Below are 27295 nucleotides of genomic sequence, written 5' to 3' on the forward strand. Positions count from 1 at the left end.
TTGTAGCTACAGATAATTGGCTCATTGTTGCCTTCTATTCAGTCATTGTGAATCTTTTATCCATCAATAAATCTCGGATCAATCAGATACAATGAAACACATAGATTCAAACTACTACGTCGGTCAATATGCACAATATTTACAGTGTTTGTTCTGTCAAATTTTTTTTTAAAGCACAATATAAATTCAATTTAGGGTTGATTTTTATCTCATAGCTTGTCTTTACAGTGACAAGCTACGAGATAAAACCACCTTGATGGAAGAGGCCCGCAGTTGCGCCAACATTAACTGACGATGGAGAGCCATTGACACACTTTCTTGATTGGAATATTACAGGAGTGTTACATACATCCCACAGAGGACCGACAAAACACCAAATTACAAACACGTCTAAAACCCCAATAGAGAGTCCCTCACATATGTAGCTGTAACTTTCCCCTCAGGTGAAGGTGATAAAAGGTCTTAATCATGTTGTTATGTGCTGTGCTATACACTCTGCGGGCCTCGGCGCCTGGTCCCATCCCTCCTTCCTGCTATTGGCTGGTGAATCTGGAGACCTCAGCCAATCACAGTCTAGGCCTACCCAGTTGATATTTTAAAAAACCGCGGAGGAGCTTCACTTTGTGTTGCTCTCTCTAAATCAGGCTTTTGTTTATCTCTTTCATATGTTATTGTCAGACTAACATACACCTGTTGTCATTTTGATTCATGTATATGTTTTAACCCGTGCTTCCTTCATTTTCTGATGTTCTTTGCGTGGTTAGGGTATCAGGTTTGAGATTAACTTTTCATTTGGAGTAGTTTATCGTGGTTATATTGTTTGCTTGTTGATATTGGCCATGCAGGGTCTATATTAGTCAATGAACGCGCGTAATATCATGCCATGCGCCCGGACCAGTTCGAGGTCCAAACAGGACTATTTATTCAGATGGGGCAGGTGGTCTGAGACGTGCTGGCAGCTTGGAGCTCGGACGCTACGCGGCGCTGTCGCTCCGCTAACGGAGCTCGTCCTGCCGGGTGAAAGACGCTCTGAGCTCCGGGTCTGTGGAAACCCTCAGAAACTCACCGCCCAGCAGCTCAGCCGCCACACTGTAGCGCGCGGGCGCGGGAGCGCACTGGCTTTCAAGGAGGGATGGACGCCTCTGCGCCGGTCCAGAGAACAGCTGGGGTCTGTCGAGTGGGAGAGGCCGAGGCTGAAGGCGCGAGGAAGAGGAGGAAGGTGCAGTCAGTTTCGATTTAACTCCTCAACCGGCTGCCCTTACGCAGGGCGGAGAGGTATAATCCGCTTGGAGGAGCAGGGAAAGCCCTCACCAGAGAGAGAGAGAGAGAGAGAGAGAGGGAGGGAGGGAGAGGAGAGAGAGAGAGAGAGAGAGAGAGAGAGATATTTAAGTCAGACTGGGACACAGAGAGTTGACCGGAGGACTTGGTCATATCTTTAGCTTTTTTCCTGCAGCTGGAGGCTTAATTGATCGGGCAGATACATACTTCACATCATGAGTGGACCGACAAATGGTAAGCTGTGTGTGTGTGTGTGTGTGTGTGTGTGCGTGTGTGTGTGTGTGTACTGGTGAGGTGCACACGTGTAGGTTGTGTGTGTGTGTGTGTGTGTGTTTCCATGTGAGTTTGTATGTATGTTTGTTGGTGCATAATCAATAACATAATATCCTGGGAGTGTTTAACCTGAAGTAGACATAAACAGCCCTTCAATGAGGTTATTGATCGCTGACTCACTTATTGACAATGTATTTCATCATGTCATTAGCCGGCTCTCTGTCAGTGAAGGTTAGAGACAGAGGCTGATATTGTGTATTGATGTCTGACAGCATTCATCAGTACTTTCATCATTCTGATGGTGTTCTGTGCTTTGACCCAGGGTTCCTCCACTGGAGAAATGTCCACTGTCACAGGACCCACACAATTAATCTATCATTTCATTAAACAAATGTGCCAACTTGTTTTTTATTCGTATCGAGAACTATTCAGATATTTTGGAGAGAGGAAACAGGAAACCTGTTCTTGGATAGCTGGAGGACAAAGCTGCGCGCCTTTGTTCTACAGTGCCAGGCATATATTAATATGTCCCGAGGTCTAAACATAGAACCACTTCGGGATGTTTTTTATGAATGTGAAACCACTGAATCCCAAAATCTATTTTCCAAAAACAAAAGCGGTTCTGTGGACAAAGCGCGTACTCACACCTCCTGGCCTCCACTCAGTTTTAGAGCTCTCACCTGAAGGAGATATTTAACCTACAAAGGGCTCCGGCGGGGCCCCGCTGATGCAATAATGACCACGTCCGCGTAGCAGGGGGGCCTCAGCCAAGTGAATGTTACCCCAAAGATCTCCCACAGAAAAGAAGAGGATTTCCTTTCAGCAGAGTGGTTTGATTCATACTAAGAGAGCCCCCAGGTCAAAGGTCAGAATAAATATGTGTTGCTGTCAAGTTGTGTACTTTGATGCCACTCGGTACAGAATTGTAGGCAAATAACATAACATTTCTTTTTTTTTGTCAGGGATCACGAGTGACAGATCATGTTCAATGTGTAGACGAGGGTTAGAGGTTGTGTGTGCACAGGACTACCTGGCTGCTTGTGTTTAGACAATTCACAACACACACACACACACATTGAAGTACATGCGTATAGTCTATGAGTATGTTGCCACCATCATCAATTACATATTTAACTAGAACATAGAACATTTAAACCTATACTAATAATAACAACACACACACAAAAAAGAACACTTTCAGACTCTCTTTCTCGCTCACACACACACACACACACACACACACACAGACACACACGCACATGCACAAACACACAGGTGGCTTTCTATGTCTGTGGTTCCAGTCCTTGTGCGGCCATCTGGCTACAGAGCGAATGCCAGCTTTTGTGGTGCACACACACACACACACACACACACACACACATACAAATACACACACACACGCACACACACTCAAGAACACATACTGGTAATACAATTTGTTAGGAAAAATGTTGTCCCAATTTTCCTTCTCTCTCTCTCCTGTTTTCTCTTTCTCTCTCTCTCTCTTTCTCCTATGTCTTCCTCTCTCTTTCTCTTCATAACCTGTCTGTGCTTGTTTGTGTGTCTCAGGGTAAAGAAATTACTTGTTTTCCTAAAAGGGATTTGTCCAGTTTCATTAGCAAGCATAAAAGAGATAAATGAGCCTTTTTTTGTCTCTAATTGCGCGTGCGTGTGTGCGTGTGTGTGTGTGTGGCTCATGTTCTGCATGTATGTTTCAAGATTCAATCTTCAAAGCTGTATTGTCATCGTCACACATTTGAATGGACTCTCTGATTGGAGAACAAATAAAGAAAGTCCTGAACACAGTGAAAGTGAATGGAGAAACAATCTATTATAGATTGGAGACATAATGAAGAACACAAAAACCTTTACAGTGTACGACATTAATGCAAATCTGTAAAGCTATAGTTCTAATAGCAAATCAATTGTTTATTTCCCGACAACTATACTGGCGGCCAGCAGCAGTTTGGCGTGTGTGTCCGTTCGTCGGTCTCCGCCTGTCTCTGAAGCCGCTTCCTTTAGAACGAGGTCTGGAAGTCGTGCTGACCTTCTGGCAGTCACACACTTTCCCGGAGCCACAAAGTCAACCACGAAGCCTTCTTCATCGACTTTACACCTTCAGTCGATGGCGTGATCGTGTTTGTGTTTGTGTGTCTGTATTTGGGTGTTTTTGTCTTATTGATTCACTGGGATTGTTTGCCATAGCGTTTGTTTGTTTGTGTGCGTGATAATACATATAAGTGTCTTTTTTTTCTTAAGAGGGACACACACAAAAAAATCAGCGTCGGAAATACACGAGGGCAAACTACCCCTAAGAAATAGAATTTATCCCCTGATATCACGAGGATGGGAGCAAAAAATGCCCCCATAATATATAATTTAATAGCGTTTTGTTTTTCGTTGTGTGTGTCCTATCTGTATTGTCTGTATTAGGTAGGGACACACAAAAAATCAAAAATATAATTTTATTAAAAAACAAACAAAGAAATGAGTTAGAATTGTTATTAGTTGTTTAAAAACTGTAATAATAAATAACCTCAAATAAATAAGAATACCATTTTATATGATTTTCTGATTTAGTTGTTGAGTTTTCTGGTTGTTTTTTTCTCAAAGAATCTAAGAAAAGACTTTGAATCTGTAGACTACTGCCTAATAGTCTTATTATTGCCATTTTAATGAAATTTGCTCATATACTGTAAGCCTAAATAAGTATATTTATTCTTTTTTAACAACGGTTAAATGTTATTTCACAAGTATAAAAAAGTGGATTTCTGTCAGTGGGGGCAAAAATGTCCCCCTTAAAAATATGTAAATGTCCTCCCCTGATCTCTACTAATGTTTGAGAATCTTGATTTGGGGGTTATTTACTTTATCTTCAAAATGAACCCAAACAGCTGTTTCCAGAAAAATTATTAATTAAAGCGTGTGTTTAGCTATCAAAACGTTCCCGTAACATTGTTTATCTTCTTCTCCGTCACGTTGATGAGACGTTTGAATTCAGTTCAGGACGACAGAAGGAAGGAAGGTCTTCAAAATAACAACCTGTGCCGTGTTTGTCATCCTTTCCTCAGTTCAGTACCAGTCGGGCCTTTACGGAGGAAACAACAACAACAGCAGCTCGCCTCTCTCCAGCCGCGGAAATTCACCCATTGTGTGTGATCGTTGTGGGGAGGTGTGTCGTGGGGAGGTGGTGCGCGTCAAAAACACACACTTCCATGTTCTCTGCTTCACCTGCCAAGGTAAGAAGCTGCCACACACCTACACACACAACCACGCTTCTGTATATTCAGTGCACATTAACGCCTCCTCACGAACACCTGCATCCGCTTCCATTCTCTTATACAAACGTCTCTTATTCGTTCTTTAAAAATATATATATATATCTTGGACTTGGATTGCACCCACACCAATTTGTGTAATTACATATTTAATAAGTGCCAGTACTCAGACATGGAGGAAGCAGCACAATTGAATCAATGATGTCTTCACTGAAATAGAAACTGAGCTCTGACTTCACCAGGACCAACGCTGATGACCGAACTTCAGCATTGGTATCACCAAACTGTTACATGTGATGTCTCTACAGTGAGCGGGAGGTGGGGGGGATCTTTGATCTTTAAAACATTTAAGGTCTAAATATCCCAGCGGACGCTGCGGCGCACGTCCAATGGGGAGCAATCAGTGCACATGTCATTTCTAAATATCACAAGCCCAGGCTCTGGTGAAGCACCGAGCCGTTTCCTCTTTTCACAGTGAAAACTAGAATTGGCACTCGGTAGAGCGCATACCTTCGCATATCACAAGATTGGGCATTGAATTATGAACATTTTGGCATTATTTGCATGCCAATTGGTAAAAAGAAGATGTTGACCTTTTCATGACCTTGACCATGACCTTTGACCCGATCGATCCCAAAATCTAATCAAATGGTCCCCAGATAATAACCAATCATCCCACCAAATTTCATGCGATTCAAGAAGATTTTGACCTTTTTCATGACCTTGACCTTGACCTTTGACCCGATCGATCCCAAAATCTAATCAAATGGTCCCCGGATAATAACCAACCATCCCACCAAATTTCATGCGATTCGGTTTAATACTTTTTTACTTATGCGAATAACACGCATACAAACAAATAAATAAATAAATACACGGCGATCAAAACATTACCTTCCGCATTTTCAATGCGAAGGTAATAAATTGATTTACAATGAAAACAAGTAAAATACTAGAATGGGCACTCGGTAGAGCGCATACCTTCGCATATCACAAGATTGGGCATTGAATTATGAACATGTTGGCATTAGTTGCATGCCAATTGGATAGAAATTGACCGCACTATGGTAAAAAGAAGATGTTGACCTTTTCATGACCTTGACCTTTGAACTTTGACCCGATCGATCCCAAAATCTAATCAAATGGTCCCCGGATAATAACCAATCATCCCACCAAATTTCATGCGATTGAGTTTAATACTTTTTTACTTATGCGAATATCACGCATACAAATATATAAATAAATAAATAAATACACGGCGATCAAAACATTACCTTCCGCATTTTCTAGTGACTCTTTCCAATGCGTCACACAAATATCGAGAAATGCACCTAAGGATGTTTGACAAAGTTTTTCCCTTTGAATGTTTGAATCTATTTTGTAGTTGTTTAAGAAAGAAAGTTGAACTCTTATTGAGTTGTTTGAGCATTCCTGACAACCCTTCTCCCTCATAAAAGCATACATCCTTTATTCTCATGAATCACTTTCTGATCTCTACTCTTTGATGTGATTATTATTGTAGTAGAAGGAAAAACAAGGAGAAATATGAGGAAGTGCAACTATTATTACCCCCTAGTTTCCACTGAAGTTGGTACACTTTCTAGTGTTTACAGCACTGTAAATAATTTTCAATATTTGAGTCAGTCAGCTTTACAAACTTTCACTGAGTCAAGTTGGTGTCATTGAGCAATATTAATTCAATATGAACTTTGAACAGACAACACATCATCCTTATCTAGTAGCCATTGATCCGGACCTTTCACTCAGTAACAGTTTGCTGGGTCTCACCTTGTATTCTGAAGAAGAGGAAAGCAGAAGAGAAAATCCGTCATCATTCAGGTTCACTGTTGCATTCATTGTACCTTCTTTCCATCATTGTAAACCAGGAAGAAAATAGGCAAATTGAAGCTGTCCAATAGTCTTACCTCTGATCTGCCAGTTCACTGCATTACTGCTGTCATACTGGTAATAATCTGCACCAGCGCTCCCAGGCTGCCAGGACACAAGAACAGTTTAGTGAGAATGAGAGAGAAGATGCATTTGATCATCAAAATGGAGGGAAAAGATCGAGCAAAGCAGAAATAAACTAGAAGGGGCACTCGGTAGAGCGCATACCTTCGCATATCACAAGATTGGGCATTGAATTATGAACATGTTGGCATTAGTTGCATGTCAATTGGATATAAATTGACCGAGCTACACTCAAAAAAATATTTAAGCCCAAAAGTTAAAATGGATGCATTTCAATTAAATGACAATTTTCCATCTATTTTGATCACATAGCTCGAATGTAAAAAATCAAATTTCAATCCATGTTTCGTAATCATGTTCATTCAACATGAATAAATTAGATAACTCAACATTAAATCAATTAAATTGCACTTACTCAGGTAGTATGCATAAACCCAATGTATTTGGTTAGATTACATGAACCTAATATTTTGAAAAAGCCACACATGTCAAATTAAAGTCAAACATTTATTTATTAAACATATAACAACATCACAACTCTTCAGGGTTTTTTTGCCTCGCCATACCACTTAAATGAACACAATTTGGAAGCTTCTGGAATAAATGGCAGGCCTCAGTGAGGGAATAATATTGACCACCGAACATTAGCACCAGGCGTCAGTGAAAGGGAATGATCTTGACCCATGAACAAGATTTGTCTTAATATACCACTATCTAACACAAATAATATTGTTAATGAGCAAATGTCAATACAAATTAAAGTTTGTTTTGGTTCCTTAAGTGGGTAGAGAAAAAGACAATCCTGATTGCTCTTTAAGATCTAAAATAAAATGTAAAACAAAACATGAGGCCTTCAGACCTATAAGTGAGTTTACTGGAGCATCTTAATTTTAAGTGCTTGAACCTTAGGAGAAAGATTGTTGCCATCCAAGTTCATCAGCACCTTCTGGAGGAACTCAAATGTGAATTTGAGCCCTTGTGGGTAGCTCATGTTGAGACAGTAAATCAGTCCAAAAAGCATGGAAAATCCAAAAGAAACGCTTCCCAGGTTGCTCAGCAGCTCCACACCCTCGATCACCACTCCGACATGCTCAGGCTCTTCCCCTGCATCAGCACCCTCTTTCCGAACGACATGAAGTCCCATGGTGGCCGACTCCCTGTCCGCTTCTTCCAAGTTGCGGTTCTATGGGCAAGAAACCACAAATTGACCCGAGTGCCGCTTAAATACTAAAAAGATTCTAACAAGTATCATCAGTAGTCAAAGACCAGAGTGAAATAACATCGACTTACCATGTATTCCTTGATGAGAGTTTCATCATCCTCATTGAGGTAGACACAGAGGCTTCTTAGGACACATTCTCGTCTGGAGTTTATGTCATCACACTGCAATTTAACAGAGAATATCTATGATTACTATCCCATAAAAAACAAGGCAGGTGCCAGGGCAGGTACCAGGGCAGCCAGCAAGAAGAGAAAGACCTGGGAGGCACATGGAGACAGCAGATATCAGGCTTAACCTATTATGAATTGCCAACCATCATGCTGGTGAATTTCTCTCAACTCACTATTAAGGCCGACTTGTCTTTTGTGCAGAAGAACTGAAAGAGGACTAAGCTGGAGTGCTGTTGTTTCCTGGAGACGGTAACAACACACTGGACTGAGCTTAACTAAGAAGATATCCAACTCTACTTTTGAAGTAAACATCGCCGTTTACAAAAACATTAGTTAAATATCATTTTGCGAAGAAATTAGAAGGTAGGAAATACATCAGAGCGATTCAACATATTTATTAGACAACAAGGATCCATATAATCAAGGAATTTGGAAAAGAAACAAAAAACTAGTTGTTTTGATTCATGCTCTGTTGGTTACCTTTAAGTGATTGATTATTATTATTATTTAGATGCCTACCTGTCTTCGTGCAACAAACATATCTCGGCATTTTAACCCCGACTTTGCCTTCCGTGTTCCATGTTTGGACAGGCTCGGCTCTTACAGTGTCAACTACTAAATGGCAAAGTTCATATACCTGAGGCGTCCTCTCCATGATGCGTCTAATCTTCTTTCCAGCAGTCCCGCCTCTCTTGCTGAAGAGCTTGGTTAGGCTTAGGTCAAGTTGTGCCATGAACTTGGTTTGTAGAGGCATAGTTGTGATCCGCATGAATTCTGCATTAACCTGAGAAAAGTAACAAAGAAAAAGGCAGCATTGGAGTTATTATAATATATTGCATTAAAAAACCTTTCCATTAATAAGATGCTCAAAGCGCTGTGAGAAAGAGGTTGTGGGGGAAGAGGAAAGTGGGTACACCTCATCACAACTAAGAATGTAAACTATTCATCAGATAATGAATTGAGAACTGAAACATTTTAACTTTTGAATTGTTATATAACTTATAACTGCGCTGTTTAGTTTCCCCTGTCTGTTGTTCCAAAGTCCTGGGACTGAAATACTGGACTACAACGGGGTGAGGGATCTAAAGAGCTGCAGACAAGTGTAAACGAATCTTACCGCAGTTATCTAGCTAACAGCATGAAAGCTAACCCTGCATCTCTTTCTGACTATTCTGCTCTGAACCTCTTTTATTCTGTAAACCTCTGAAACCCAGCCCCATGTTTCTTAAAGCTGCTCTGAACCTCTCATGCCTAAAGTTACAGTGTGTTGATAGTTGTTATTGGACCGTGTTGAGCACGCTGTGTTTTCTTGAAATAAAGCGTTGTTTTTTACAATATTCTACTCAAAACCTCTTTTCTTCTCATTGTTGAGTGCTACTTAAACCGCGCCCAATAAATGTCACCAGCCGCCACTGGTTACGGTGCATGTCCAATAGCACAATTCACACGCGACGATCAATGTTAATCCAGGGCATGAATTCCCCCCCGTTTGTGTTCGCAACCACCGCCATTACCAACTCTCGTCAACAACTGTGTAATCTGCATTATGCCATGCTTTGGCAGAGCTCATTGTCGTTAACTAGTGCGAGCCACCTGACGTAAACCATGCCAAAATACTAAGGGCACAAGCCATTGCACAACATACGCCAAGGGATTTGTGATACCATTGTGAAAGCAATGCATAGCATATTTATGGTGTTTCATGACTATTTTCCCAGCCAGGTTACCCAGCTAGTTAGCTAGCTAAATCATTCGCTAGCTAAATCGTTAGCTAGTGCTAGTTACAGTGCTAGATAACTCGCCTTAATGAAAAAAGAAACGCTTATATTTCAGCAAATCTATTCTAACGTTACCCATTAAGCATGTGGGCATCTAATAATCGGTTTCTAGTTAACTAAAACGGATAAAAAGCTTACCAAACTCGGTCCTTCAATCAGCACGAGGTCTGTTGCTCTGCCGGTTCTGGGATGAAAGAATGGTGCCCGTGCCTGCCTCAGGTTGATCGAATTAAATCCAGTGAAACAATTAAATAGACTTAATGTGAATAAATCAAATTTCATTTCCGATTGAACTGGTTTATGTTGTATTTAATGTATATGGATGGATATAATATATGATGTATTTACTTTAAACAGGTTTTTGAGCGTATGGTAAAAAGAAGATTTTGACCTTTTCATTACCTTGACCTTGACCTTTGACCCGATCGATCCCAAAATCTAATCAAATGGGCCCCGGATAATAACCAATCATCCCACCAAATTTCATGCGATTGGGTTTAATACTTTTTTACTTATGCGAATATCACGCATACAAATATATAAATAAATAAATAAATACACGGCGATCAAAACATTACCTTCCGCATTTTCAATGCGAAGGTAATAAATAGTGGGCTTGAGTGCCTTTAAACAAAATGCATCAAAATAAACTAATGGAGCTATAGTTTATTTTAAAAAGTGCTCAGGGAGGAGACCCAGACCTCCCGAGAGAGGTCCGGGCCCCGAGTGGTCTGACATCCCAGAAGTTATGAACTGGCCTCTTGCAGAAGCACGTTGAGCATCCCTGTCAGCTCATACGGGATTTACACTGTATATATTACACATATTAGGAGGATCTGTGTATATGTTAGATGACAGTTAGATGAGAACATGGACACCACTGTTATGTTTGTAAATTAAATATAAAACGGAAGCAGCTGATTAGCTTAGTTTCATTTATTTTTAAAAAGAACAAAAAAAAGAAGGTATTGCCCCTTTCTTTGAGCCCCACCTTCAAAAAGTTTAAGTTGGAGCAAACACAGCATTTGTCCAGATGTGCGGATGTGCATATGTGTGTTTGTGTGTTTGTGTGTGAGTGTGCGTGTGTCTTTGCATGTGCGCCTGTATGGGGATGTCTGTGTCTTTGCATGTTTACGCTGCACCACGGAGCAGGTGGGTCACACAAATAGAGGTCTGGAGTCAGCAGCTAGCTTCACGATGCTGTCAGCAGCGTTTCAGCCCAAAGTCAGACTCCAACCAGCTCACCTCCCTCCACAGCCCGGGACACACACAGTCCCAACACACCGTCTGCTCTCCGATCGGCCGGCGACATCGTCTGAATGCTCGCAGCCACACGACACCAACGAGCAAGAGGGTTTTCTATTTTAAGTCTTAAAAAAGACCTTTTGAGCTGAAATAACAGATTTGAAGCCCGTGATCCCTGACAGGACACATGACGCTCGACTTATTCTCCCTTTGATATTACAGTATTTATTATTACGGACAATTGATCTTGCAGAGTAAGCTTAATGACTTTGAGCTAATGGACTTCATCAGCTGATGAAGTGGACAATAATCAAATTGTCAGCTTTTAGTAGACAGGCGTCTTATTTTGTTCTCTTCTCTCCTCTCCCCCCTCCTCCCCCCCCCTCCTCCCCCTCTCCGTGGCTCTCTAGTCTCGCATGCTTCGTTTGGAGCTGTGAATGTCAGTCACAGCGCGTCTTTGTTTGGTTAATGGTGTATTCTCCAGTTTATGTGGCTATTTAGAATTGAAGATATTTTTTTAGGGGGGAGAGCAGAGAGGAGATTTGGGATGAAGGAGAAATGGAAGCAGATGAGCAGAGTGAGAAAGATGGTGTGTGATTGAAGATTGTCTGTTGTTGGGTAGCATGGTGTCTGATGGAGGTGGCATGCTCTCAGGTTTGCTAAGCATAGATAGTTATCCTTCATACCTACACTTTCTTCCCCTGATTTTAATAAGTGGACAATCAACTATCAGGTTCGCTTTAGTTCAGGCTTAAACTAACAACTATTGGATGGATTGCTATTCAATATGATATCAATATTCCTGGTCCCCTCAGGTTGAATCATTCGATTCCTGATTGATTCCTTAACTTTTCATGTAGCGCCACCATCAGGTCAAAACCTGCCAATCAAAGATTAACTTTGTTGTGCGTATCAGCATTTCAGTGTAAGTAGTTTGGGATATTAGGTCAAGCTTCACATTAAAACCATCCAGATCCAGCTTTGAACATTTATAAATAAGATTGTTGATTTAAATGATACCAAACTGGGTCTTTTTGTATAGAATTTTATAAAACATCAATTTAGAAATAGTTTATGAAAGATTCCATCCAGGGGTATCTGCTATTTTTGTTAAAGGGATAAAGGGATGATATGATATAATCTATGTGGCAAAATGAGTAGACAAATTTATCATCTTACAATATTTTTTCCCAACCGCCTTGTCATCTTTACATCTTTACATCTTTCATTAAAGTAAAAATGCAATTTTGCAATGACTATCTTTCTGCTCTCATGAAACCTGCAACACTTTTATAAATTTGCCCACGTTTTAAAGTGAATGAAGCCAGTTTTTAGAACATTATGGCCATGTCCTGCTGGGTAGACACATATTTATAATCATTTTTAACTCATCACTTTGACGGAGAGAAGTTCCAAAGTAACGACGAAAAAAAAATCCTTATTTGGGGCACATGTTTGTACCGTTTCTACCGGACACTCCTCAGCTAGACTGTAGACTGTTAGACCCCCCCCTCCTCCTCCTCCTCCTCTTTGATCCAGCCACTCATTCTGATCACACTCATGCAAATGCAGAGGAGCCTGAGCAAGAAAATCCATCCCATGTTGGTGATGCGAATAGACGAGGGAGGCCAGTGACAGGACGGGAGGCTGGACGGACTGATCGATGGCCTCATTGATACCTCCCCTGGGTCCGCCTGTCTCCTCCTCCACATCCTCATCCCCTTTGCTTTGCTGTCTGCTTCCCTTTCTCCTCACATATGATGCCTTCTCCTTTCCTCTTCCCCTAATCTCTCCCTCGACTCCCATCTTTGCCTCTCTTTCCCGTTTCTCCTTGGCTCGTCTTCGACCCGTGTCTAAAATAATCCTCCCCTCTCCTCTTCTGCGGCGTAAAAATGAACCCGCGTTCATCGTCCGTGACCTTAAAGCATCTCTCTCAGTGAAGAACAAACTCAGTCATTCCTGGGGAAAATGACAAATATCCCATGTAGTCTGATTCTTACTGGGCAGCGAACCATGTCATCCCATCCATGGAGACTTTTATTGGATCATTTTCAGGAAGAAAATTAGCCCTCCTTGAAGGTGAAGTGCAACACTTCATTTATTTGGATTTATTGTTCACCTGCAGGGTCTTCACCTTCTCATCAGAATATTAAACAGACTCATGATTCTTTGGTTTTAAACAAGTTTTCACATCACGTAGCGCTGAGTTTTATCAGTGATTATGAGTGTATGCTCAGCCATACAGAGTCACGGATCGCTCTTTCTCCAGAAGAGACTTCAAGGAAAAACCGAGAAGCATTTATCGCTGTATCAGCTCAGCTGTGCGGCACTCTTTTGTGTGTGTGTGTGTGTGTGTGTGTGTGTGTGTCCTTGTGTGAGCATTAGCAGTGAGGCTCAGTGTGCTGCTACGTGTGTTTCTGTGCACACTCGTATGTTTCCTTGTGTGTCTGGATGCTATATCAGAAAGAAGAGACCATATGCATACCAAGTAGAGAGATGTTTCCATACCCTTCTTTCCTTCCCGATATTAATATTGATATCTGAACTTGCGCATGAATGCTGTCACTGTTGCACGGCCTGGTTCAGGTACACCCTTTGTAAACCATGAACAAATACATACAGAGAATGAATTATCCAGTTTGACAGTCAGTCAAGCTGTTTTTTCCCCATAAATCGAAAGGAATAAATACAAATCCTTCGAATATAATAATGATAATAATAAAGTAGTTGTTTCTTTTTTCCAATTCAATTTCAATTCAGTTTATTTTACAGAGCCCAATGTCAGAAATTACACATTTTCCTCAGAGGGCTTTACAATCTATACACATAGACATCCCTGACCTTTGACCTCACATCGGATCAGAAAAAATTCCCAAGAAATATAAAACAACTTTTAGGGGGAACAAGGGAAGAAACCTTCAGGAGAGGAACAGAGGAGGATGGACAGAAGCAAGAGATGTCATGTGTACCGAATGAACATTACATAGTTATATAAACACATTCAATGAATATGACAGAGTGTATGAATAGTTCGTAGGAGGCATGGACCACGATCCTTCATTAGCTCTTTCATTAGCTCCGGAGCTAATGAAAGAGCTAATGAAGGAAGTAGCTATAATGAGTGAGCCATCTCATCGTGGCGATCAGATAGCCACATGTTGTTGTTCCTGTGCTTGTGAATGATAATGTGATATTAGCTCCATAAAATCACATATTCGCCGATACCCGATTCAGCCTAAAAATGAGGCATTTCCGATATTGGTATCGGAACAACTCTCGTATCAAGCCTCCGGGAGTTATTGTTTCTCCATCTTCTTTTCTATCCTTTCTTTTTAAATCACTTCTTGCGTTGCCTCCTTCTTTCATCCCTAAGTCCCTGTACCCGCGCCGCTGGCAGTAAACAAATACATCATTATCTGTTGACTTTCTGCCAATTGTGTTTGTTTGCGTGCATCCAGACCCCAAGCACTTCAATTATAATAGGCTACAAATCACTGCGAACAGATGTAGAAGAATGGGAGGGGCAGCGGGAGGCGGGTGATGAGTGGAACTGATGGAGCAGAGAGTGAAGAAGGTGACGGTCAACTGAATAAAAGGGGAGGAGACGGACAATGCGTCGAAAACACGATTTTATTCATCGATTTGTATTTCTTTTAATTATTTGTGACATGAAATGTATTTTTCTGTTTGCTTTCCCTTCAGGCCTCATCTTCTTGGGATTTAAGCTCTATTTCTTGCCATCACTAATTTTGAGAAGCACAAGTAGGACTGATGGCTCAGTTGCAGCAATACCTGCAATGCAAAACAGCCAATAGTCAGGTATTTGTGTTCTTGAGTACTAACACAGCATTATGTTTAAATCATACATTTATTTTGAATTAATACTGATCATTTATTTGGGGTGCCTAACCCGCATTGAGTGAAAACTGCAGCAGTGATGGTGTCATTTACTTCTTACTGATCCGATATGACGGCTTACAAACGAGCCATTTCTCTGTCCTTTCATTTCATTAAATGGCCTAAATAATTTCCCATAAAATCTCTTTTGATCGTTATTTCTGTCTGCTGATGATACATTATACGAGTCCCGCCGCAGACTGCGTATGGACACAGTGAGACAGAGTGGAGGCTGGATGACTCTCTTGATGGCCGTAGACTGTCATAAAAATGCTGTTACTCTCTTCTGCCGGCGCTTTAACCGTCCAGCAGAAACAACCAGGAAAGTTGGAATTCGCTTAAAACCAAGATGCCAATTTTTCATTGATGAAAGCGACTAGTTACTGGGAATAGGACTCTACTGTTTCATTTCACTGTCCGGTTAATGCTGACGTAGCACAGAAAACCGCCAGAGTTTGGAGCAACAGGGGTCACGTCGGGTCAATTTCTTTCTTTTCTTTTCTTGACAGTTCATGGAGGTGACTGACATGTCTTTGACCTTTTTTGAACATTAAGCTTCAGTCAGCAAGTTGAAGTGGCAACGGGACGATTGGTCTCAACTGTCTCCGGAAGACTCAAATGTCATGTGACAGGGGGAGTAATGGAGGGTTGCAGGCAAAATGATGACACCCGAGTTGAATATTAAAATGGATACCAATAGGCACAGCCAGTCTAAATGCCCAGTGACAGTCCTTTGAAAATGGACTGTGATTTGAAAATCCAAATATACCAGAGTCCCTCTGGAGACCAGCCAAGCCTCAACTCTCCCTGTCTTTCCTGTTTGCCTCCACATCGTAATGGCTTTCCATTTAGACAGCGATGGATGTGTGAATGCTATCAGCAGAGAGTGAAAAAGGATAAAAGGTGCGCGGCTATCCTCCTTCCTTCTTTCTAAGTGTGTGTCTCTGGGAAATAGAGGGAAAGAGGCTTTTTATCTCTATGATGGTTTGTGTATATCACGTTGTCACAGCTGGCTGAAAACCACATAGATCCATCTTTTTGAATTCCCAGTGCATATTAAGAAAACAATGTTTGTGAGCAGCTTTTGTCTCAGGCGGACTGATAAGGGTCAGGAAGGCGTTTTAACGTTGTGCGACGGCAGCTTTGTCATGACAAGAATGCAATCAAAAAAGACAGAGGGAGAAAAGTAAAATACCATCCAGCGCTTCCCGCGTTTGACAACGATGTCCTAGTTTTTATTTCCTTTTTGTGTAAAAAATGTATCCCCTCTTCAAACTAACACAAAAGTAAGAAGATCATTCCATTGTAAAACTAGAATGGGCACTCGGTAGAGCGCATACCTTCGCATATCACAAGATTGGGCATTGAATTATGAACATTTTGGCATTAGTTGCATGTAAATTGGATACAAATTGACCGTGCTATGGTAAAAAGAAGATGTTGACCTTTTCATGACCTTCACCTTGACCTTTGACCCGATTGATACCAAAATATAATCAAATGGTCCCCGGATAATAACCAATCATCCCACCAAATTTCATGCGATTCAAGAAGATGTTCACCTTTTCATGGCCTTGACCTTGACCTTTGACCCGATCGATCCCAAAATATAATCAAATGGTCCCCGGATAATAACCAATCATCCCACCAAATTTCATGCGATTCGGTTTAATACTTTTTGAGTTATGCGAGTAACACGCATACAAATAAATAAATACACGGCGATCAAAACATAACCTTCCGCATTTTCAATGCGAAGGTAACAATAATGAAGTCGATGTTAAAGGCATCGCATCCGTGTCGGAAAGTCCCCGTACTCTGCATCATGCAGGTGCACACTTTGCACCGCAGTTTAAATACAGTGAGCGGTGTGAAGGAGTTCCATCCTGGCGGAGTGTTTTTCTGGCAAGAAAACCACAACACTGGTTTAGAATTGAAATGGCCACATTTAGACGATGACACAGACTAAACTGCCTTTTTGTGCTGCTTTCATATCCTGCAATAATACCTTGTAATGTCTCTTGTAAAGCACTTTTAATGGTCTTGTTGTTGGAAGGTGCTATTCACATAAACAACCTGCCCGTACTGTTATGGCGCTCTTGGCAATAATGGCATTGTTTATGGTTAGCATTTAATGGATGTAACGCGGGTTCATGGAAGTCTTTCTCGCTCATGTGTTTTTTCCCTATGACTGCAGGTTGTCTCCAATAGACAGAGACATACGCAGCTGGACTGCTTGTCTCTGTCCATCGTGTCTCTTTCTCTGTCCGAGCCACTGAACACACTGGATCGGATCAGATCGGATCCATTCACTCCGTTGGGTTTAGAGCCATTAGCTTAATTAGAGCGCAGCCATTCAACTCACTGTCAGATATTGTAATCCGTTGGCTGCCTTTCAAATGCCTCACGTACTGTACTTCCAGGTTGTTTCGTGATGTATTCTATACATCCACGGACCGGGGTTGTGCAGTACAGGTTATATAACATGACAGATAAGTTGACTTGTGCAAAGCTGGATGGGGAACGCGTGGCGCTGACAGCACGAGGGATTCAATTCGGTTTGTGGACATGCATGAAAGGATCCGGTCTTTAAAACACGGCCGAGGAGAGGTACGGGTAAGCTCCCTGCCTCCCTGATAGCTGGAGCAAGTCATCGTCTGGCTCCTTTTTTAAACAATCTAACCAACCAGCTCAGCACAGACCGCGTCCTCCTCCAGCACACCTGCATCAGAAGCAATCATTTGGCTGAAGGACTTTGCATTTGCTAAATAAAAGACATACATCACGCTGTCAGTGAGTGTAGTGAACACAGTGCTCCTGTGTGCCTTGGCCTGGACATCCATCCATCACACTCCAATAGATGCATATCAACAGGTACATATTTCCAAAACCAGGTTTACACTTTTCTTCATACCTAATGCGGAGACAAACCAAACACACTGTAAAAAAAAAAAGTGAACAGATTAGTTCTTTACTGGTCTAATCCTGAAAACCAGATTAGAGTATTAACCCTTTAAAGGTCAGAAGGGACAACAGATTGCACTCTTAATAGCCCCGCCCCCCCGACTACCACACACACATGCTACATTCTGGCCATGTGTTCTGTCACGACCCTCTAACCAGGCTGTCGGGTGAATAAAAAAATAAAAAAAGACTTTAACAGTCTTTGTCTTAAATATAACTTTAAATCAGACTTAAATACCTGTTGCATTCGGATTCCCTCTCATAGACTGTATACATTCCCGATGAGTGACATTATGGGCGAAGGGTCTGTGGGACAAGGGTCCAAATGGTTCATAAATTAACATAAGCTACACAATTAGCTAAAAAATAATCAGCAAATGAAATAATGAATGCAGCCAGACAGTGGCGACATACAGTGCTGTTTTCTCTCCTTGTGTTTCTACGGATCGATTTGGAGCTGACTCATCTTCTGGTTTTCTCCCCGTGTGTCCAGTCTGTGGCTGTGATCTGGTGCACTCGGGCTTCTTCCACCACTCTGGCGAGTACATCTGTACAGAGGACTACCAGCGGCTCTACGGGACCCAGTGTGACAGCTGTGACCAGTACATCACCGCCGGGGAGGTGGTCTCTGCACTGGGGAGGACGTACCACCCACGCTGCTTCGTCTGCAGCATCTGCAGGTAGAGTCGCTACACGCTCGGTACTCGCTGGCCTCATATTCAGAAACATTGTTTTTTCCTGCTCTGGGAATTCATTTGTGTGGTTGGCATTGATAGCAGAGAATCGGAATGCAATATTTCTACATTGTAACAACATAGTTTACAGCTCTGCGTGTTGAGTCATCAGGGCACTCCTCTTGGCACTCCTCTTTCGTAACTTGTGATTACAAAAAACCCAAACAATTAATGAGATTGTCACAGAGCGCCACATACCGCGGTTTAATGACTCCGCGAGTCTGTTCACGACTTCGTGCGTACCGCAGGTGGCCCTTTACAATTAAAATGCACTGATGTATGACAGTACAATCCCGTGTCTGTGTTGGGCATCACTGCTCAGAGTCCACCGAAGCTATACTGCACAATCAGTGGAGGAGATGTTTTACTTTCACAGTCAATACAGTGAGATGGAGCTGATTGCAGGTAATAAATCAAAGTTGTTGGCCTCTAAAACTCCCATCATGCAGGTTGATAGCGTACTTCCTTCAACCGCGCCTCTCTGATGAGCTCCAATATTTCTTTTTTGCTCAACATCATCATTTTAACTTAACATCCTCATCAAGTGAGCCCTTCTGGCCGTCGCTGTCTTGGCTTTTTCCAACTAGAAGTGACTCGAGAGAGTACGGGTTAGCTCAGTGCAAAATAAAACTCTGAATAACACTTTTTTTAAGCTGACAAACATTTTTACAATTAACTTCCGTGAACTAAAACACGCTGTGAAAGTTCTAAGATGAAAACACAGACAACTCCAAGACTGTCAATCACAAGGTATCCAGCCATGAAGCATACGCCTGCTTTGTGGTGGACGTTGCCCCCAGAGGATTCGCCCCCTGCTGGACTTTAGAAAGTTGAATGCACTCAATTCTCACACCTAGTTATTAGAATGAGATAATACAACTTTTAAAGGCAATATAATCTATACTTTTAAATGCATACACCATTAGTAGAGTGGCCCTTTTCAGTAGTATTCGTAAAATATGTTTTGGAGTACCAATTATTGTCCTTATGTGCTTCAGTGTAAGCAAGTAGTTGATGAGACTTCAAAGATCAAACAAGTAACTATTTAACATAAATATGAAACACTTCCTTGTGTCTGTGGTCGTTGGCTGCTCTCACTTTATTCATTATATATTATGTAAATGTAATGTAGCATTGGCTTCAGTTCAGTGAATTCAAAGCTGGTGGGAAAGTGATAAGTGGCTGATGAGTGAAGGGTGACTGTAAATATGATATTTAATATAACATAAAAGGCTCACTGTCCGTGAGTGTGTTATGTAGAAATGGATCATTGGGTTTTGGTTGCTGATATTGACAGTTCTGGTCCCCCCAGTTGTGTGTCTATGTGTTTGTGTGTACGTGTTTGTGTGTACGTGTTTGTGTGTACGTGTTTGTGTGTATGTGTTTGTGTGTGTTTGTGTGTATGTGTTTGTGTGTACGTGCGAACGTGCTTGTGTGTATGTGTTTGTGTGTACGTGCTTGTGTGTATGTGTTTGTGTGTGCACCCACTCCACTGAATAACAACATACTGCACTGAAATTTAAATGAAGCGTATTCATTTTGAAAACGACTGTCATCGTATTTCATAAAATTGTGTCTCTCAAACGAACCTTTGCCCAAGCATTGACCGAACTCTCACGTTGATGTGTGCAGAGTGTAGGAATGAAACCAGAGCCGTCGTATTATAGAGCTGAGCCGTATATTGTTTCTGACTTCCAGTGTGTGGGACGTCAGCCAGACTATTTGACATGTAACTGGATTTTCCTGAAACTTGTCATTGTTATATTTTTTTCCTCTCCAGCTATAGCTAAGCTCAGGCAAAGTTGACTTTAAAGAAAGTTGCTCAACTGTTGCAAAAAGATTTGTTGTCAGATGGAGGCATAGCCTCCTCGCCATAGTTACACAGGCAGGATGCCATATATATAATATTTATGTATATATATACTATATATATGTATATATATATATATATTATATATTATATATATATATATATATATCAGAGAAAATACAACAAATTGATATCATCACAAGATAATGTTAAAACACATTTATACTGACGATGAAGAGGATTTTGGACATGTCTGCTGTGATCTGGATACAGATTGGTGGACAATGGCTACCATTGTATTCAGCTGTGGCTGCATTGCAGATGCTCACCTCTGTCCTCACACAATGTGGCTTCAACTGAACCCTCGGGCTGAGCGGCATGTACTGTGTGTCTTGATTTGTACTTCAATGCCTTCATGAATTTATATTTCAGTCCCCAATTATGTCTCAAAAGATGGGGGAACATTGTTGTGTGGAACTGAGGGAACAGGTCGACACTCTGATACTGAAGGTCTATTGATTTACGATACATTTTTCAGTGGGGAATTTGAGAAACAATGTAAGTTATGTGGGAGTACGACTTTCTTGCTAATTCGGAATAAAGGAGAGCAAATACATAAATACATCTGTTTCTTTCAGTGCTAAAACCACAGCTGCCATTCCATTTGAATCCATTGTGTGAGGAAACTACTGTCATTGCGTTTGTCAAAATATCTGCAAACCAAAATGTTGTTACCATCTGCACAGACAGATACTGCACCACGAGGGGGGAGGAGTTGAAATGTTATTTTGTGCTCTGGGTGAACTGACCCAAGAAGAGCGTCTGCAACACCATATCTGCATATCTTTACAGAAACGTTGTGTGTGTGTGTGTGTGTGTGTGTGTTTTCAGGAGTCCGTTCCCAATTGGAGACAGGGTGACCTTCTGCGGGAAGAAGTGTGTGTGTCAGCAGTGCTCACACACTCTGAAAAGTGACAAGCCCATCAAGGTCCATGGACCAAGCTGTAAGAAACCAACACACACATTCAAACCTCACCGGACATGTGATGTTCATTCAGAATGTTTAATACACGGTACGAGGGAACATTTATGGCAAGCATGAAGTTATTTAAAGATCAAGACTCTGAAGGGTCGGGACCAAGTCAAGGCCGGGGCAGAGCGAGACCGAGTCCAGATCTGAAGGATCCACGTTCCCATACAAACACCCGCAGAGTGTGTGTGCATGTATTAAGTGTGCCATGAGAAAGATATTAAAATAATCAAAAGGTATTGCGGAGGTGAATTGTATATGTGGCATTGGCAATTTAGAGATATCCCTGCGGTCTCGAATTCAAATCAGTCTTCTTTCTCGGAGGAAAGAGAGAGTAACAAAACGAGGCGAAGACCTTCAAGACCAAGATCGATTTTGGTTCGTACTGTCGGCAAATATATCTTTCAAAACTATTAACAGACATAAAGTTTCCATTTTCTTTATGAAGGTTCGAATGTTCTTACAACACCACGTGTACTGCAGTATTTATCAGGCATGGAGTAAATATTTGCATTTGTTGGAGACTATGTCCACCTTCGGGTACCTTAATACACATTAATAAGAGCTATAGTGAGTATTTAAACCAGCAAGAAGGTGAAAACAAACTGCAGTGCCCATGTCATGGTAAAGGTAATGAAGGGGCAAGTCAACCTCATCTGTTCATAATAATCTGTCTCTAGCTACACAGACAAGTCATGCTACACAAACTGAATTGTTTGTTTTAGTCTCTAATAGCAGCGTGACAGAATAAAGCTGCTACTGTCAGGTCTTTGTGACGGGGTGAGGCTCATGGGCAGAGAGACAGGCTGGACGCAATATAAATAACAAAAAAGCGCTCTTTAATGAGGCAAAACAGTTTACAAAAAAACAAGGTCCAAAAGGGGCAGGCAGGGTCGAAGCAGGCAGGATCAGATACGACAGACAGGACGACGGGAAAAAGACACGGAACTAGAGACGACAATCCGACAGCAGACAAGGGAAAGACTGACACAATATATAGGGGGGGAAACACAGGTGTACGACATCAGACAGTAACGAGACAAGAGTGGCTGAGGGCAGGTGCAGGGAATTAAACAATTAAGACAGAGAAGACACAGAGGAGACATAGGAGACACGGAACACAGGAGACACAGAACAGGGTGTTACAGCTACACCTTTGCTGTGCAATTACCTCCAAATAATGCAGATCTGTTGATCACTTAGTAGCACAGATCCTCTGTGGCCATCATTTTATGTCGCCTACCGATATCTAAATGGAATTACCTCCATAACTAATCCACCTATAGCATGTAAAACCGTTTATTCCCCTAAAATAAAACCTGAAGAGGTCCACTGTCCACTTGCTGGACACCGCCAAACATAGCCACATCCAAGGCAGACACACACACACACACACACACAGAGGGTGTCCTGCTGCTCCAGGTAGTCATGTAGCCTGGTTCTTGTAGCTCCATCTGGCAACGACAGTGTGACTTTAGGAAAGAGGGATGAAGAGGAGAGGGGAAGGAGGAGGAGAGGAGGGATGAGAGTGTGGCAGAGCAGAGAGAGACGAGGACAGAGCGGCAGGTCGAAAACGTTTGAAGCTGCTCTGATCTTCTGCTGGTGTTGGTTTGCTTGGTTTCCTGATCCTCCTCTCCGCTCCTCCAGACTGCTCGGGCTGCGGCGAGGAGATCAAACAGGGCCAGTCTCTGCTGGCTCTGGAGCGCCAGTGGCACGTCAGTTGCTTTAAATGCCGAACGTGCGGCTGTGCGCTCACTGGAGAGTACATCAGCAAGTAGGTGGCCCGTGTGCACGGTTTGAGCCAATATCAAATGTCTTCCCATTCCCACGCTTATTGTGGCAAGTTATGGAAAAGTAGGATTTTTTCCTCCCACCATCACGTGTGTGTATATCCGTTATTTATTTGTAAAAAAAAAAACGACAATCGTTCCATCTGTTTTTTTTATTTTTTAAACAGCTTCACTCGGATGTCACAATGAACAATCTTTGTTTTACGAGCTGAATCTTGCATCAAAAAGTTGCAGGATAAACTAGAACGGGCACTCGGTAGAGCGCATACCTTCGCATATCACAACATTGGGCATTGAATTATGAACATTTTGGCATTAGTTGCATGCCAATTGGATACAAATTGACCGTGCTATGGTAAAAAGAAGATGTTGACCTTTTCATGACCTTGACCTTTGACCTTTGACCCGATCGATCCCAAAATCTAATCAAATGGTCCCCGGATAATAACCAATCATCCCACCAAATTTCATGCGATTCGGTTTAATACTTTTTGAGTTAGGCGAATAACACGCATACAAATAAATACGCGGCGATCAAAACATTAGCTTCCGCATTTTCAATGCGAAGGTAATAATGAGTGGACTTGTTGTTGTTGTTGTTGTAATGCCCTGTCAGGGACGGGACTCCTTACTGTGAGACTGACTACCACTCTCAGTTTGGGATCCGGTGTGACGGCTGTCGCGGCTACATCAGCGGCAGAGTACTTGAGGTGAGCGCACTGTTGCATGTGAGGGTGTGTGTGCAAAGACAGATGGGAACAAGAGGGAGAACGTGCATATCTTTTGACTGGATGTGTCTTTGTGGAGGAAAGTGTGTGTTTGTGTGCCCGTATGCCAGTACGTGTGTGTGTGCGTGCGTGTGTGTGTGTGTGTGTCCGTCTATAAAAAGCTGCGAAAAAACGCAGCTGTCCCTCTTTAAATGACTGAAGTGTTGACTGATGACGAAGCAGCTTTGCAAAAACCAACAAAGCAACACTCTCCCATCTCCTCTGCCCCCTTTTCATTCCTATCTCTTATCCCGCCTCTCCTCTATCATCATTCCTCGTTCTCTTTCTCTATTTCTCATCGCCACTTTGTTCTCGTCGTCGCCGCCGTCTCTCTCCGCCTGATTTATTTCCTCTCAATTTCACTTCCCTTTCCTGTTCTTCTTCCACCAGGCTGGAGGCAAGCGATACCACCCCAGCTGTGCCAGGTGTGCCCGCTGTCACATGATGTTCATGGAAGGAGAGGAAATGTACCTCACAGGTGAAGGAGGGAAGGAGAGGAGGGGAGAGTGGCCGACAAATATATGTCAAACTAGAATGGGCACTCGGTAGAGCGCATACCTTCGCATATCACAAGATTGGGCATTGAATTATGAACATTTTGGCATTAGTTGCATGCCAATTGGATATAAATTGACCGTGCTATGGTAAAAAGAAGATGTTGACCTTTTCATGACCTTGACCTTGACCTTTGACCCGATCGATCCCAAAGTCTAATCAAATGGTCCCCGGATAATAACCAATCATCCCACCAAATTTCATGCGATTCGGTTTACAACTTTTTTTGTTACGTGAATAACACGCATACAAATAAATAAATAAATACACGGCGATCAAAACATAACCTTCCGCATTTTCAATGCGAAGGTAACAATATAATAGATTGTTGGTGTTGTGATATAAACGGGTTCCTGTCTATAATCAGGTATATACACTGATTTAGATGAACCCTAAAAGTATCCAGATGGTGTGTGTGTTTGTGTGTCAAAGAGTAGAGATCTGTAGAATATAAGGCCCCCTGATAAGTGGGTGCTTTTAACAAAGCACCGTTATATAGCTTATTGATCTCACACACACACCACTCTTTACCACACTCAGTGGTAAAGACACACACGTACACACCCTTTCCCCCAGCTGATGTTTTCTGTGTACACAAAGGTTGGAGTCAATGACCGCTCTCCCTTCTCCTCTGCTGTGTCCATTACTCTGCGCTGCCCCCGACAGAATTAATCTGAATGAAACCGACTTCCCCGGAGGTTTAAATTGAATCATCCAGGATCTTCTGTTTTTACAAATGAGATAATAGTAATTAAAGTTAATAAGCTCATTATCTCATTCATTGAGGTTGACAGGAGGAACTGGCAAACCGTCTTGACAATGTGGTACAACGTAGCTTTTATATGCATTTTACTTCATATCCAACCGAATGTCCTGAAAAAATTAGCCTGAGAAGCATCTGTTTTGCATTGGCAATTTTATAAACTGCAGCGTAATGTCGGCCATAATATTTTTATGAAAGCCGCATATCATTTGTAAAGGTCCAGATAATGAAGTGCCCTGGTGGTCTTTCCCTGAGCTTAATCGTAATCATACCTCAACCAGTTCATCCTTATGTTGGAGGAACATTTTACAGATAAATACAATTCCAACATGTTTATTTAATGAAGAAAAAGCAGCAGCATTTCTTTGAAAATATGATATTAATGCAAATGAGATGCACATGAACATACTGTCCTGAAGGAGATATGGTTTTGTAAACAGTCCACACGTGAAAATATGGACGCTAAAATCCTAAATGGCCCACGTGGGTCCTTAAGATAAGGGGGAAATGGATGAAAACGTGCAAATAGTTCAGAGTACAGACGCAGATGTTTTGAGTAACTTGAATCCAGATTCCATGCAGAGCCTAACATGTGACATCTCCTGTTTCTCCTCATTGACATTCAGATGCTCACCTGCTCGCGACCAACAGTACAACGAAGAATGTGCATATTGTACATTTTCCGTGCAGCCCTGTGAATCGGCTTAAAAATATCTTTCCACAATGTGTGCGTCTGAATCTGACTGCAGGTGTGTTTGTTTGTGTGCTGCCCCAAGGTTACATCCACTCCTTTTGATGACTTCAGACATGTAGGAGGGCCGAGCAATCGCCCTCGTGAGGCACACTGCATTGCAACGCACACACACACACACACACACACACACACACACACATGCACACACACATTCATACAATCAATCAATCTCACGATGCATGTTTGGAATATGAAGTGATGTGTGTGTGTGTGTTAGCTGGTGTCATTGGTCCACTAATTGATTGTAAAATGTAAAAAAAGAATGATTCACGCTCATTATCAAGTTACAAGAGCCCAAACTGATGTTTGCTTACTTTCATTATATAGAAATATAAAACATAAGAGCACATCAAGGCCACCACATGTTTTTAGGATGGAGTTAAGATGACTCTTTGATTCTCCGAATTGTTGTCAGGTAATTTTCTTTCAAACTAATGGACTCAGGCAGTCGAGGAGAAACTGATTGGATTCATGCATCTTTACCTCTTGTCCTACTCTCAATAAAGTAGAAGAAAAAGAAAAGAGGAGCAACAGACATAGGAGGCTAAAAGAATGCAAGTAATCGTTGCACATATATCTGGCTGGTGACATGAGTCTGATGTGTCTGCTGTTTCTCATGCCAGCATGAGTCAGCAGAAAGCAAAACTCCGGAGGCCATTTAAATATCTGCTGCTTTATGGCATGAGAATTTGAAATGACACGAGCATAAATGACAATATTGCTTCCCTAGATTCCACAGACTGCATTCATCCCTGTTGAATACAACATCGGGAGGCCAGTTTTGTCCACTGACCTCATTTTGCATGAACTTAATAAAAGAGTAAAAGACAGTAGAAACATAGCTGAGACTCATTTAAAAATATTCTAGATTAAAAGAACAAAAAGGAGTCAGGAGATGCATTCTAATTATAATTTGAGACGAATTCCAGGCAGCTAATTTTCTCAGAAATGATGTTCAACGCTGCTGTTTTGGATTGAATTCCTTTTCTCTGTTTAGATTCTCCTCATGCAGGAGA

The 27295-nt window shown here is 41.8% G+C and overlaps 1 protein-coding gene across 1 annotated transcript in view; it reads left to right on the top strand.

Annotated features, from left to right (window-relative positions):
• The first annotated feature begins 1409 nt into the window (after positions 1-1409).
• The window catches only part of LOC130210782 (actin-binding LIM protein 3-like), a 46155-nt gene continuing 20269 nt past the window's right edge, over positions 1410-27295 (top strand). Inside the window, exons 1-7 of the mRNA XM_056441269.1 lie at positions 1410-1512; positions 4623-4790; positions 18570-18756; positions 21512-21624; positions 23298-23424; positions 24057-24150; positions 24598-24685. Coding sequence (XP_056297244.1) covers positions 1494-1512; positions 4623-4790; positions 18570-18756; positions 21512-21624; positions 23298-23424; positions 24057-24150; positions 24598-24685 — 796 coding nt within the window. The 5' untranslated portion in view covers positions 1410-1493. The remainder of the gene's footprint in view (positions 1513-4622; positions 4791-18569; positions 18757-21511; positions 21625-23297; positions 23425-24056; positions 24151-24597; positions 24686-27295) is intronic.

Source organism: Pseudoliparis swirei, chromosome 3 (genome assembly GCF_029220125.1).
Source record: "Pseudoliparis swirei isolate HS2019 ecotype Mariana Trench chromosome 3, NWPU_hadal_v1, whole genome shotgun sequence".
NCBI classification, from domain to species: domain Eukaryota; kingdom Metazoa; phylum Chordata; class Actinopteri; order Perciformes; family Liparidae; genus Pseudoliparis; species Pseudoliparis swirei.